This window comes from Mytilus edulis, chromosome 11, assembly GCF_963676685.1.
Source record: "Mytilus edulis chromosome 11, xbMytEdul2.2, whole genome shotgun sequence".
NCBI lineage: Eukaryota > Metazoa > Mollusca > Bivalvia > Mytilida > Mytilidae > Mytilus > Mytilus edulis.
The window spans coordinates 19,553,721-19,566,367 of NC_092354.1; the positions used below are offsets into that span (position 1 = coordinate 19,553,721).

At 32.5% G+C, this 12,647-nt stretch overlaps 2 protein-coding genes across 2 annotated transcripts; both read left to right on the forward strand.

Moving 5' to 3' along the window:
* The first annotated feature begins 3,462 nt into the window (after window positions 1-3,462).
* LOC139494066 (uncharacterized) lies at window positions 3,463-8,227 on the forward strand. Its single transcript, XM_071282235.1, has 6 exons — window positions 3,463-3,472; window positions 3,740-3,832; window positions 4,915-5,279; window positions 6,429-6,582; window positions 7,083-7,264; window positions 7,985-8,227. The coding sequence occupies exons 1-5, from the start codon at window positions 3,463-3,465 to the stop codon at window positions 7,253-7,255; spliced, it is 795 nt and encodes a 264-aa protein (XP_071138336.1). The 3' UTR covers window positions 7,256-7,264; window positions 7,985-8,227.
* Window positions 8,228-9,201: 974 nt separating this feature from the next.
* LOC139495283 (uncharacterized) lies at window positions 9,202-12,098 on the forward strand. Its single transcript, XM_071283588.1, has 5 exons — window positions 9,202-9,300; window positions 9,580-9,882; window positions 10,556-10,582; window positions 10,876-10,947; window positions 11,990-12,098. The coding sequence occupies exons 1-5, from the start codon at window positions 9,270-9,272 to the stop codon at window positions 12,031-12,033; spliced, it is 477 nt and encodes a 158-aa protein (XP_071139689.1). The 5' UTR covers window positions 9,202-9,269; the 3' UTR covers window positions 12,034-12,098.
* The last annotated feature ends 549 nt before the right edge of the window (window positions 12,099-12,647 follow it).

Consider the following 12,647-nt stretch of genomic DNA (forward strand, 5'->3'; position numbering starts at 1 on the left):
CTTCAAATGACTTTTCCGAAAGGTTATGATAAAATTGTGACTTTTATGAATGAACTAGATAATAGTATATATATGCGTGGTTTCCAAAATGCCATTTTCTGATAACCTTTAGTGTTATAGATAAGGGCCGACATGTCCTGATATAAACTTGCATTGAAAGACAGGTGTTTGGTAATACCAATATTGACTAAATAATACTAATGTCATCTTTAAATATATGTCTTATAAACCTTGACCTTGCAAAACATAGGTGAACCGCTAATAATGAAGAAAAAATGAGAACTAGTTTTATATTTACACCTATGCATACGAACTATTTTGTTTTAAATGTGTCCAACTTTCCACTATGTTTAATTTTGACTGGGTCCGATTTGATGAATTACATATTACGAAGTCTATTCAAAACATTTTTGCAAAGAATTCCGCTTAAACAGCTCTTGAATTTGCCGTGAGGTGAGACTTTATTACTTTAAGATGAAGAACAGCAATAAATGCGCTGTTCCTTTGATTTTATGTGTTTTGCTGTGAATCTACTGTTTTTGTGTCATGAATGGATACCCCATATACTTGGTTTTTCTATTATGTAAAGACACTAAAAAAACATTTAGTAATCCGTCCATACAAGACTTAGAATATATTGATGTAGAGATCACGGTGGAATATGGCAATGGAACAACAACCCTTAGACTGCAAGCAATAGGATCTAGACATCTTAAAGGTTAAAATTTGTGTTTAAACGTTTGGCATATTCACAGCTTCTTATGGAATCAATGTCACTATCAAGGTCTGAGAGCGAATATTGACATTTACTTATCGCTGTTTGGGCAGTTGTTGTAAAGTACGTTGACCTATTGAAACAATTTGTGGTTTTTATGCCAGGATTGGTAAGCCAATGAGAGCATGGTGACTTTAAATGTCAATAATGTATTGATTCAACGATTGCTGGTGTAACGGAACTATTGAAATTTTGATTCGTTCAAGATTTGGAATTGAGATACTGTATATGTATTTGTATATGAAATCAACAAAGACGTACGTTATAAAACATCACTGAGCTATTATTATAAAACATGCATGTCTCATAATAATTTGTACTTTTGATTGGCTGAGAGCTATCATTAGGCATTCCAATATAAAAGTGTAGTTCCCTATATAATTCGTCATCCATGACTGCAAACGTTCCCGGTTACAACATCCCAACATTGCATAGGGCAAAGCCAAACGAAAAGCTCGATTCAACTCGTAATTGCATAGTTGTAGCATATAAAAGTACTTAAAAGAATTGAATGATTTTTATTTGTGCATGAACAACAATTTTACAAACATATGCATTTGTGTATCTTAAGGCATTCAATTCAAATCTCAGACTTTTTATTTTGATAAAAGTTTCTAACTGATTATTAATTTGGTCCTGTAGTTTGAGGGTCAATTTTTGTCTTTACAGTCGTGTTTATTTGTAAATTATGTTTCATTAGAATCTTATTGTAATTTTATAATTTTGTGTTTTGTGGGCGGATGTTTTTTTGCTCGTTTTTTTTTTTTTTTTTTTTTTTTTTTACCATCGTGGATTTGTTTGTTTGTCTTTAATTTACCGTTTTTGGTTTCACCCTTTGCAATTTCTCCCGTTGTGTAATTAACGATCCTTATTCAGAATATAAAGTTTCGATACAGTACCATATGACATGTATATCGATAAAGTATCAACAAACATCTTAATTCAAATTTGCCGTCTACAGAGTACCTGTTATTACATGGAAGCTTCTGTGAGGTTCTACATAGGGTTTACAGAATAGAATATAAAGACCAAAAGTCAGAAATGAAGGGATAAAAAATTTAAGACTAGAAAACAACAAGCCAATAAAATAAAGAATAAATGTATGCTATAATATATAAAATCGAAAATAAAATGCAGAAATGAATAGCCCACATTCGGACCCTCTTCAAATAGCATCAATATATTAGATTTCACGATACAGTTACAGGGGAGGTAACGACGTTGCTAACGGAAAATGTTATTTTCGCGACGTCAAACTGTGACATATCGGGAAAAGATACATTTTTCGACTGATTTTTATCATTCAAACTGATTTAATTTGAAAACGAGTACATGGACCCCTATTTTTTAAAATGACATTTTGTTTCATTTTGCAGAAAGATTATGTGGACCAAATTTTATAAAACTATAAATAGTGCATTTTTTTAATTTTGATAAATATACAGCAAAAACTAACGTTTTTTTCTCATAGCATTCATACCATTTGATAAATATGTATCATTTCTGAATAAAGAATGCATAAATTTTTAATATACTTATAAAATACAGAAATTACAAATTATTTAACAAAAAACAATTTGTGTTTATCTTTAAAAACAAAAAAGTTATGGCTTCCTTTCGAAAGAGAAAATACGTCTACAAATCCGAATTTTGAGCAAATATACAAAATTTTGACCTCGTTTAACTCAAAAAGTAGCACATGAAGGTATATTTTTTTATTACATATTTGATTTAATCAGGTAAAAAGTAGTCTTTATGCAAATTTTCATCAACTTGTAAATACGGGTTCAAAACTGTATCGTATGTTAAGGGGGCAGCTGAAGTCCGCCTCCGATGCGGGATTTTTTTCCTCGTGTTGAAGACTCGTGTGGACTTCGGCTGTTTTCTACTCTTTCTCTATTTCCATTTTCGATTTTATTTAAAGAAAATTTAGTATAAAAAAGAAATAAACGAACGATTATTGTATATAATTATCTTAAATTGAGCGTAATGTTTGAATTGTATCGGTATAACATTAGCAGGTGTGGCTAGGTAATAAGAAAGATAGGTAACGGGCGACAGGTGATTGTTTATAAGTAATATTTGCAACAACAATAAACAGCGGCACAAAATTTCAACATGGAAAACATTTTAATTTTAATTTTACTTATTTTTGGATTTTTATATGGTAAGAATTTTTATTATATATTATACTTTGCTTTAAGAATGATAATCGTTTTCTTATTCTTTAAATTATTTGCAATTTGTATTATTTCTTAATACATAATCAAAGTTAATGATCGTCGTATTGTTTTCTTTTCCGAAGTTAAATTTTATTCTTATTCTCAGTGAAAATGGAAAAGTACTAATATACACAACTCACAATATTGTTTTAAATAATATATTTTTAAGATGCATGTTTTGTGTTTTGACTCGTAAACTTGTAATGTCACTAACATCCCTTGTTAAATAAAAAGTATCGCAAAATTTCGGACTAATTGTCAGTCTTCAATTGAATATGACATCAATGTGAATGTTTCACTAACTAAATGCAACAAAAGACAGACTTGTCAAATTTAGCTTTACACCGTTTTGCTACGATAGAAAAATGATAAAAAGATAACTTGCAGCTCTACAACTTACATATTATCACGACTGATAAATGATTACGTGTTTCAAAAACATTATTGTTGTATATAAAATTTAATATGTTAAAGAGTAAATACGATTTCCATTTTGATATTTTTTATAGTATTGTATACTACTTTCTTGAAAAATGTCAGAATTTCATTTAGGGCTGCTGGAAATTGTTGAAGCCTTTTCTTGAATGGCTTTGATTAATTTTGTATTTTTTCCGTTGATATTTTTCGCAATTATTTCTGAGATAACAATGCATTTCGCCATCGATGTCAACATCATGTCGTCTGAACATCTGTTACGTTAATGATGCTAAATTGCTTATATTCAATATATATGTTATTTCAGGACAAGCGACGTCTTCCTGTCCGTTTTCCAACCCACAATGCCATCCTCTGTGCATTGAATATAAAGGTGAATGTAAATACTGCAGATGCAAGGGTAAGTTAGTAAATAAAGAAACACGGAGGGTTCCACATGTGGAGCAGGATCTGCTTACCCTTTCGGAGTACCTGAGATCACCCTAAGTTTTTGGGTGAAGTTCGTATTGCTCAGTCTTAAGTTTTCTATGCTGTAAGTTATATGGTCCGCTACTGACCCACTACGGATCCATAGAGGGTTAGTAAAATCCATAGGCGGTGAGGCCAGAGGCCGAATCCCCTATGGATTTTATTCACCCTCTATGGATCCGTAGGGGGTCAGTAGTTAACCGTATAACGAATTTATCCCACGCTGAACTTTTTCTGTTGTGTTTTGATGAAAAATGATCAAAGAAACACAACAACATTCATAGATGACGTCACCATTACCGCGTCACGAACCCCCTATGAAATGTACTAACCCCCTACGGGTTCATAAAGGATCACCACGTGACGGTGTTTAAACAATCACGTTATAATTTACCCGCGGTGCGATAATGTGTTTTCTGTACTGTCGTTTGTTTTTTGGTCTTTTCCTTTTTTAGCCAATGAAATGTCATGATATTTGCTTTATGAGTTTGAAATTCCCTCTAATACATCTTTCGCTTCCCTTGTTAATAGTCAATGCTATCTGATAATGGTTGTTAGTTTGCATGGCAAATATAAAAAAAATAACCAAGTTATGTAAAGTAAATATAAACAATTATATAACCGCATCAAACAGTATTTAACTTCATCATTGATTAAATGGAGGACGTATTACGGATTTGATTATACAACAAAGTCATGTGGATCTGAAAGTCAAGCGGCAGTATGCAAGGAGACAAATAAATATATACCAGCTTCAAAACATTGCTAACAACTTCAGATAAAGGAAATATTTCAGAGAGATAAATAGGAAAAGTATATAAAATCGTAACGGCTCTAGATTATCGTTTTCTTTTACTGTTTTGTAGTGAAGTTAAGTAAATTCATAGAAATATGAAGTTTGTATGCATGTCGAAATGAGACGTACTTACTGAATTGGTCAATTATTCACTTAGTTTTATGAATATTTGTTATTTTTTTACTTTTTCAATTGCACAATTTACATCATATTTTCAGTTATTTCAGCTCCGTCAAGTGGAAGCGGAAGTAGTTCAAGAGACAAATATGGTGAAAGTGGGAGTGGTTCAAGTGACAGATATGGCGGAAGTGGGAGTGGTTCAAGTGACAAGTGGAATTCAAATTACGGAGATAATTCAAATAGTTTCGGAGGGGGTCATACAGAAAATTCTGGTTCAAATAGTGGTGGAAATACAGAAAATACAAAAGTTATCATAATTCACGAAAAAGATACACAAACTCAACAATTGAGCGCATTGCCAGGTTTACCGATGGGAGGTAACATGGGTGGTCACATGGCGAGTCACATGTCATTTAATATTCCACACGGACCAATGGCTGTTCAGAATCCCTTTTCTCATCATGTGTGTATTTAAAAATATCAATAAGTTTAGAACCGTTGTTTTTTATCATGTTATTCTTTGATATTTTACTACAGGAAGATTGATTTAAAATAAAGTTGAATTGTGTCATTGAGACCTCAATCAAACAACAAGAATATGATAAGTAAAAGGAATGATTATCATATGAATAAATGATTTAGTGTTCCTAAACGCATGTTTCAACACAATTGAGTATACACACAGTTTGAAAAATCCAGTTTAAGGCCCTTTGTCTAATTAAGGTAGATCATAAGTATATACTTTTTGAGACAGAATTTTCTTATAATCTGCCAAAATGAAGATTTTAATATGCTTGTTTCAAAAATATAATAAAAAGTATGGGTCACCGTGCTATTTTTCAAGCTATGAGTCGTTGAAAATTGCCTAAATTTGGTTAGATTGTACATGAAAAAACACATTTGTGTGTATAAAATGAATTATATGAGATAGAATTTTGAAATAAATTGTGAAAAGAGAGGTTTTATTACATGCTTTAAGAAAATAAAAAGAAAAAAGGGGGTCACCGAACTTGTTTTCTTGCTACAAGTAAAAATAAAAAAAATCCCTATTAGTCCAGTATAATTTTTTTACTGTAAGAGTTATCTTCCCTTAAATGGCTCATTTGAAAAAATGATTCTAAAAACAAAAGAAAATGATATTTGTTTAAATATTTTGGTTAATACAATAAATCACCAAGTTTTCCTTATATAAACAAACAGTTTAACCATAAAATTGTTAATCTGTCTCAAAAATTGTAGATTAGGGCAAATAACTAGACCAATTTTGTACTGTGATTGTACAATCCAAGATGGAGGTATACCATGTGTCTACCTTAAAGAGGATGATACATAGAAACCTGAAAATGGTTACAAGAAGGGTTTTATATTGCATACTATAGATAAACCGTATGTATGGACCTAATGGCATTGTTTACGCTATAATAGCATCCATGCATTCATAATTGTATCAGTTAACGCTTGGGGGTTTTCTAAATCTGTTCTTACTTCTATCTTGTTGCTGTTGATGTGTGTCTCGATCGTCTTTTGGCCTTCATATTTCACTTTTTTAATTCACCTTGTAACATAGTAGGTTAAATACATTTAAACTAAGACTGCTTGTAACTTCTTTCAGACATCATCATACGGACGTGGACATTCTATGAATGTACCTCTTAAAAGTCCAGGAATTCCTAAATACTGTATATCTGTAGATAAGATGGAATTTGAAGATTGTTCCTGCACTGTCGTCGACGAAGGAGGGTGTCAAACGTGTCCTTGTTACTCAGGTAAACTTTATATGTATACCTCCGTGTTCGGGTTGCGAGGCTTAAATAGTACATAAAATGTAGATTTAAAACAAAATGTAATTATATGAACGTTTAAAGGTATTCAAATGGTCTTGACCTCCTGTTAAAATGGCATGATCTGTGCCTGGTTTTATTGGTCAATAATTTAATTTTGGATGTAACGCGTCTTCTGATTGGCTGACGTTATTTTGTTATAAGCCCATAGACATAATCTAGTCATGTGACCGTGACGTCATCAACGTTTTTTCGTGGTTTTCTACGGTTTAAAATGGAATTTAGCATTAAATTATAAGAAATGACTGTAATATTTTTTCTGTCTATTCGAAATAACATAAAAAATAAAAAATATTACAGTCATTCCTTAATTAATCTCCGATTTGATTTTATAATTGCCCCTTCTTTATTGTCGAACTTACATTTAGGTATTTATTTATCATTATTTTTTTTTAAATTTATTACCAATCTTTGATTACGTTTAGCAAGCAGATTTTGGATCGCAGTCAGGCCGAAAGAATCTCAAGAAAAACCGAAACCGAAACACAATGAATGCCTTGGTACAACATTGTGTATGATGTCTTGTAAAGGAGGTTATCATCTAGGAGAAACTGGTTCTGACGGTTGCCAGTCGTGTACATGTCTAAAACGAGGTTAGCAGGAAGTGGTAAATATTATGAGGCCCTTCAATTCTTCAATGTATATCATTCCTTTATATCTGCAATGAATACGCGTATTTTGTTTTCATTGGAGTCATATAGTAATAGCATAAATTAATTTGATACTCGAATTCTTCATTATATTTGGTAAAAATTAGAAGGAATTTTCAATTCGAGAATAAAACAAAATACAAAGCGCTTAAAAATACTTTTCATAGTAAATTCATTAAAGCTGTAGTAAGATGATAAAATGTCACTGGCCTTTTTAAACGAAGTATAACTTGAAGAGTTATAATTGCACAATTGGCCGTTTCAGAATCAAAGGACTATGGGTAATTTCATTGTTCGTACCCCAAAATGAAAATAACGTCACGACATTGGTTGAATTTCCATTGTTTTGGACGTTTTCAACCAATCACGACGTTTCGGAGTACATTTTTGAAAATATTACCCAGAATGCAATAGATTCTGAATTTACTTCGCCGTTTGAAAGAAAAAAACTATGTGTATATTCTCAAAGACATAATCATATCTTTTCAATAAACTGAAAGAAGACAAAAAATGATAGACTGTACAGAAAATAAGGTTATATAAATATTTCAAGCGAATTCAAACTAATTAAAATCCATATTTATATTAATAGCTTGCTCGTTCATAACAGACCAATATCTTTAATTAGATTGAAACGAACTTGAATTAATAATGCAACATATTGTTTGACATTCCAGATCAAAAACAAACTGAAAAAACACATAAGAACGAGGAAAAAACATGCTTAAAGTTATACGAATGTATCATTAAATGTTCCGAAAGAAAGTTAGGATTTACTGTTGGGGAAGAAACTTCCGATGGCTGTAGGAGTTGTAAATGTCAAGAGGGAAAATCTAGTGGCAGCGGTGGCAAAACAAACAACGGTGGCGTAGGATCCATGATGGAAATGTTTGGCAATACAAATGGTGGCAACAATGTTCTTAAGTGTGAGTGTCCCTCTAAAACAAGATTTACCATAGTCCTATTACTAGTATATGATACTTGTTTTCGACTTTTTAATAATCTTGAATTTTGTCTTATTTTGCTCTCTTTGTTTTATTCCGTTCACACCCTTTTCAAAGCAATATATGCTTAATTTGTGTTAGCTGAACCAAATGTCACTAGTTCTAAAAGAGGGACGAAAGATACCAGAAGGACAGTCAAACTCATAAATCTAAAATAAACTGCATGGCTAAAGATGAAAAAGACACACAGACAAACAATGACATATGACACAACATAGAAAACTATATAAAAACTAAAAAGAATAAGCAACACGAACCCCACCAAAAACTAGGGGTGATCTCAGGTGCTCCGGAAGGGTAAGCAGATTCATAAATAAATTGCCGAATCAAATCAGAAAACCCAACATTTTGCTGTTCGTGAAAGTCTAGTTAGTACTAAATGTGTCTTGCTAAACAGGTATAATTAATGACATGAATGTTCTTTTGGATCACATCATTACATTAATCGTAATGTGTGTATAAGATAAGAAACGATGAGGTTTTTTTTTATTAGAGAGATAGCACGAGCTTTGGTTTCTTGGCTCTCGGTTTCGTACTCAATTTATTTTGATGTGATCCAGGCGTCATTTTATTAGCACCGACCTCCTTTGAGTACGTTTAAGGAATTTGGCTTTAAAAGGGGCTCCGTGTTCCCCTGATAGGGCTTCGAATCCTTGATGTGTCAAGATGCGTGGGCTCTGGGTACCAAGTAAATTGTGCAGCCCTTGTCTTAACATCATCATATTTGTTTAACCAGATGTCCTATAAATATCAATGCTAAACATTGACTCGATACATCGTTCAATTACTGTAAGTTCAATCGGCAATCCTCGAGTGACTCCGCTACTTTCCTTCTTTAGATGAAGTTACGGAGTCAGCCGAGTTGTGACGAATTACTTTTAAGTTTATGCTGTTCTTTCGTATACTTTCAGCTCCTAATAAAGCAAGTAACGAGTCAAAAGCGAAATGTAATCCTCCAATGGTCATGTGTACCAATGATGGTAATAATTGTAAGTCATGATGAAATTGTAGGGGATCGTCTCAAAATTGAAAAAAAAACTTGTATAATTTCATATACTTTGTTATGTTTACATAGTATTAGCTGTCCAATTTTGTTTAATGTTAATGGGTGTTACAGATATGATTTTGTTATTGTTGACACGTTCTTAGAAAAGTCCATTTTGTATGTTGAGATTTCGATAAATGACTGTGATAACTTTGTGAACAAATTGTCTTATTATCATACCTCATAGTAATGAATTCAATAAATAGCAATTATTTCCCTATAGTAATGCAAACAATGTCTGGTGGCAGCGGTGGTTCTGTAGGCAGTGGTGGTTCTAGTGGTAGCGGAAGTGGCAGCGGTCCGTTTAATCCCATGGGAGGAGGTTCTGGTTCGGGTGGAGGAATGAAGAATCCTTTTGGTTCATCATCTGGTGGAGCAGGATCGGGCGCCGGAATGAAGAGTCCCTTTGGTTCATCATCTGGAGGAGCAGGATCGGGCGCCGGAATGAAAAGTCCATTTAGCAAAGGAGGTGGAGGTGCGGGTGGTGCTCCCGGAATGGGAGGGATGGGTCCACATGGGCCTTCAAGTAAGTAGTACAAAGTTCTTTAATGAAGATTTAGTAGGGACAAAACGGTTTTTAATTTTTTTAACTTATATCTTTGTTTTAACTTGGGACGACTTACAGCTTACACTATTGTAAAGACACCACATGCACTTGTCTCAGAAGTTTTTTCTCCTAAATACCTCAACACAAAAGTCATGTTTATTAAGGAAAACAAATTTCTGAGACAAGTGCCTGTGAAAAAGACGTGCTTTTTTATTACGACTAAATTTTAACCGGTGAACTTTGTTTTGAGGCGCTGGAGTTGCTACTTTCAAGGGGTTTTGATTATATAACGAAATTGACTTCTCTGGAGGGTCTACGGTAGTTTGTGTTCTTTCTTCACATAGTTTGTGTTCTTTCTTCACATTCAAACAAAATAAAATACCATGGAAAATAAAAAATTGTATGTCAGTAAACAATATCAAATAAATGATATTTTAATGATATATCAAACCTACGATTGATTTAATATATTTGCTTTATGCAGACTTAGCGCAAGTTATCTTATTCAACTAGTATCACTAAATTTTAATCGTGCGAGTCTATGACATGTTAGTAAGATATATAGAAGTTGGATTGAACAAAGAAAATATACTCTTTTTTGTTGTTGTTATGAGCAAAGGTTAAAACGTGATTTCTTATTCTTATTTTTCAGATCCAGGTTTTCCCAGTCAAAAGAAAGGTACGTTAAAGCTAGTATTTATATATACTTGTCCTGTACGGGAACTGAAGCCAAATGGTGATATAGCAATGTAAAAATACAAAAAGCTAGAGGCAAATCACCAGACTGGAACAGTTGGGAGTTTGGATAGCAGATTATTTTCAAATTGCTGGGTGGCAAGAGGTCTCGCTGTTCTACCCTCTTTCCATTTTTCTCCCAAAAGGGGTAGATAACAGACAAGTTCTTTCTTAAAAATAGTTTAACCATTTCACTTACTTTTTTGTATCAAACAAATTTATCTGTATTCATTGTAGTGGAACAGACGTCATATAATGAGAATTGCTTTGGGCCATCATGTTCAGCGAAAGACGGTGGTCTTGTCGAAGGTTAGTGATAATTTATTTGTGCTTATATTTGTCTGGATGGTGTTTACTGAATATGTATATATTTGTATAATCTATCAAACCTCATACATTTTGTCATAGCCAAGTTATCTGTCTTTCCACGTTGGAGTACTCGAAAAGTGTTGCCTCGAAAGTTCTCTGCACTCAAATTTGCAAAGGAGCGGCACAACTTTTGGTTTTCTGTTGGGTTTTTTTTGCAATTGAAATAGTAGTTAAGAGCAACAGATGCTATTCAATGACTCCCAGGATCAAACAGATTTAGACAACTCCATTTTCACAGAGTAGTCATTTAGCCTACGAGTGAGAGGTTAAGCTAGCTATAAAACCAGGTTTAATCAACCAGTTTCTACATGAGAAAATGGCTGTACAAAGTCAGGAGTATGACAACTGGTATCCATTCGTTTAATGTGTTTGAGCTTGAAATTGCCTTTTAGTTTAGTTTAGTTTAAACATATTGTATTGTCTAAATATACAATAGGATTGGATGCTTGTTATAACAACTTAAGATAATCCACTCTATATATGTATAATATACAAAATTTCAAGATGACAACAATTATATATTTCAGTACAACATGAAAATATGTATACAATAAATATATTATGTTTAAACAGTAACAGTTGGATACGAGTACACTTTAAGATACAGCAATATTAATAAAAAAAAATCTGTTTGTATGGCGTATATAACTATGTACATTTCTGAAAAGGATTGTGTTTTGTTCAACAGTGATTTCGTCTGTTCCAAATTAAATATGTATTATGGAGATAACAGCTAAGTGTTGAATGGTTTCAAAGAGCATATTTCTAAAAGTTATGTAGAGTAGACATTCTAAGAAAAAAAATGAATCAAAAATCTTCTTTTGCTTAGGGACTTTTCGTGTAGAATTTTCTTAGGAGTTTGGTGTTTTTGTTATTTTACTTTTTGTTGGGGATATTTATACTGTCCAATATTTTACTGCTTATGACTATATATAACTACTACTAAGGACGAAGATTAGTGATTATTTTCTTTCTGTTACAGGCACACTTGAAAACGATCTCATCATGGGTATATTCCGGAAGTGACGTAGCAAAACACAGTCGGGAGCAAGAACAATTATTATTTGGAATAAAAGTATTACAATGATTTATACCTGCCTTATATTGGTAAACATTACATTAACTATTCTCAATGTATATAGCAAAAGTTTATGACACCAATAATTTCATGCACCCTATCGTTCACTTCGAATGGTAATTTTTCGTTTAGTGTTGGAAATAAAACATGGGATCACTTCCACATGATATCATATGAGATCACATGAGATCATCGTACAATAAAAACACATTATAATCTTCTTCTTTTTTAATCAGCCAGTCAGTTTGCAGTTTGCAATTTAAAATAATTTGCTGATATTGACACTTATATCTATTTAGAATTTAAGGGCATCTGTCTTTGTATTGGTAACAAGTTTTCTAAATGTTCTATTTTACTCTAATTTGGCTCTGCTGGGTGTGTAGTTTTTACATATGTTGTTTGGTAAAAAGATCATAATATTACAATGGTAATTTTAGTCGGCTTGTGATGTTAATTCTTAAATAAATAGACACCGTGTTACTCGTCTTTTCTATGTATTAAATGTGTGGTCTTTTTTCTCTTGATTTCTGTTTTTTTTTAACTTTGGTATTGTACGCTGCTG

Excerpts from the sequence above, each read along its gene's own strand:
- LOC139494066 (XM_071282235.1), top strand. Across the intron at positions 3,833-4,914 it reads TAAATACTGCAGATGCAAGG|TTATTTCAGCTCCGTCAAGT; the intron begins GTAAGTTAGTAA and ends TCATATTTTCAG. Across the intron at positions 5,280-6,428 it reads AGAATCCCTTTTCTCATCAT|ACATCATCATACGGACGTGG; the intron begins GTGTGTATTTAA and ends AACTTCTTTCAG.
- LOC139495283 (XM_071283588.1), top strand. The coding sequence starts at position 9,270 with ATGGTCATGTGTACCAATGATGGTAATAATT. Across the intron at positions 9,883-10,555 it reads GGGTCCACATGGGCCTTCAA|ATCCAGGTTTTCCCAGTCAA; the intron begins GTAAGTAGTACA and ends CTTATTTTTCAG. Across the intron at positions 10,948-11,989 it reads AGACGGTGGTCTTGTCGAAG|GCACACTTGAAAACGATCTC; the intron begins GTTAGTGATAAT and ends TTTCTGTTACAG.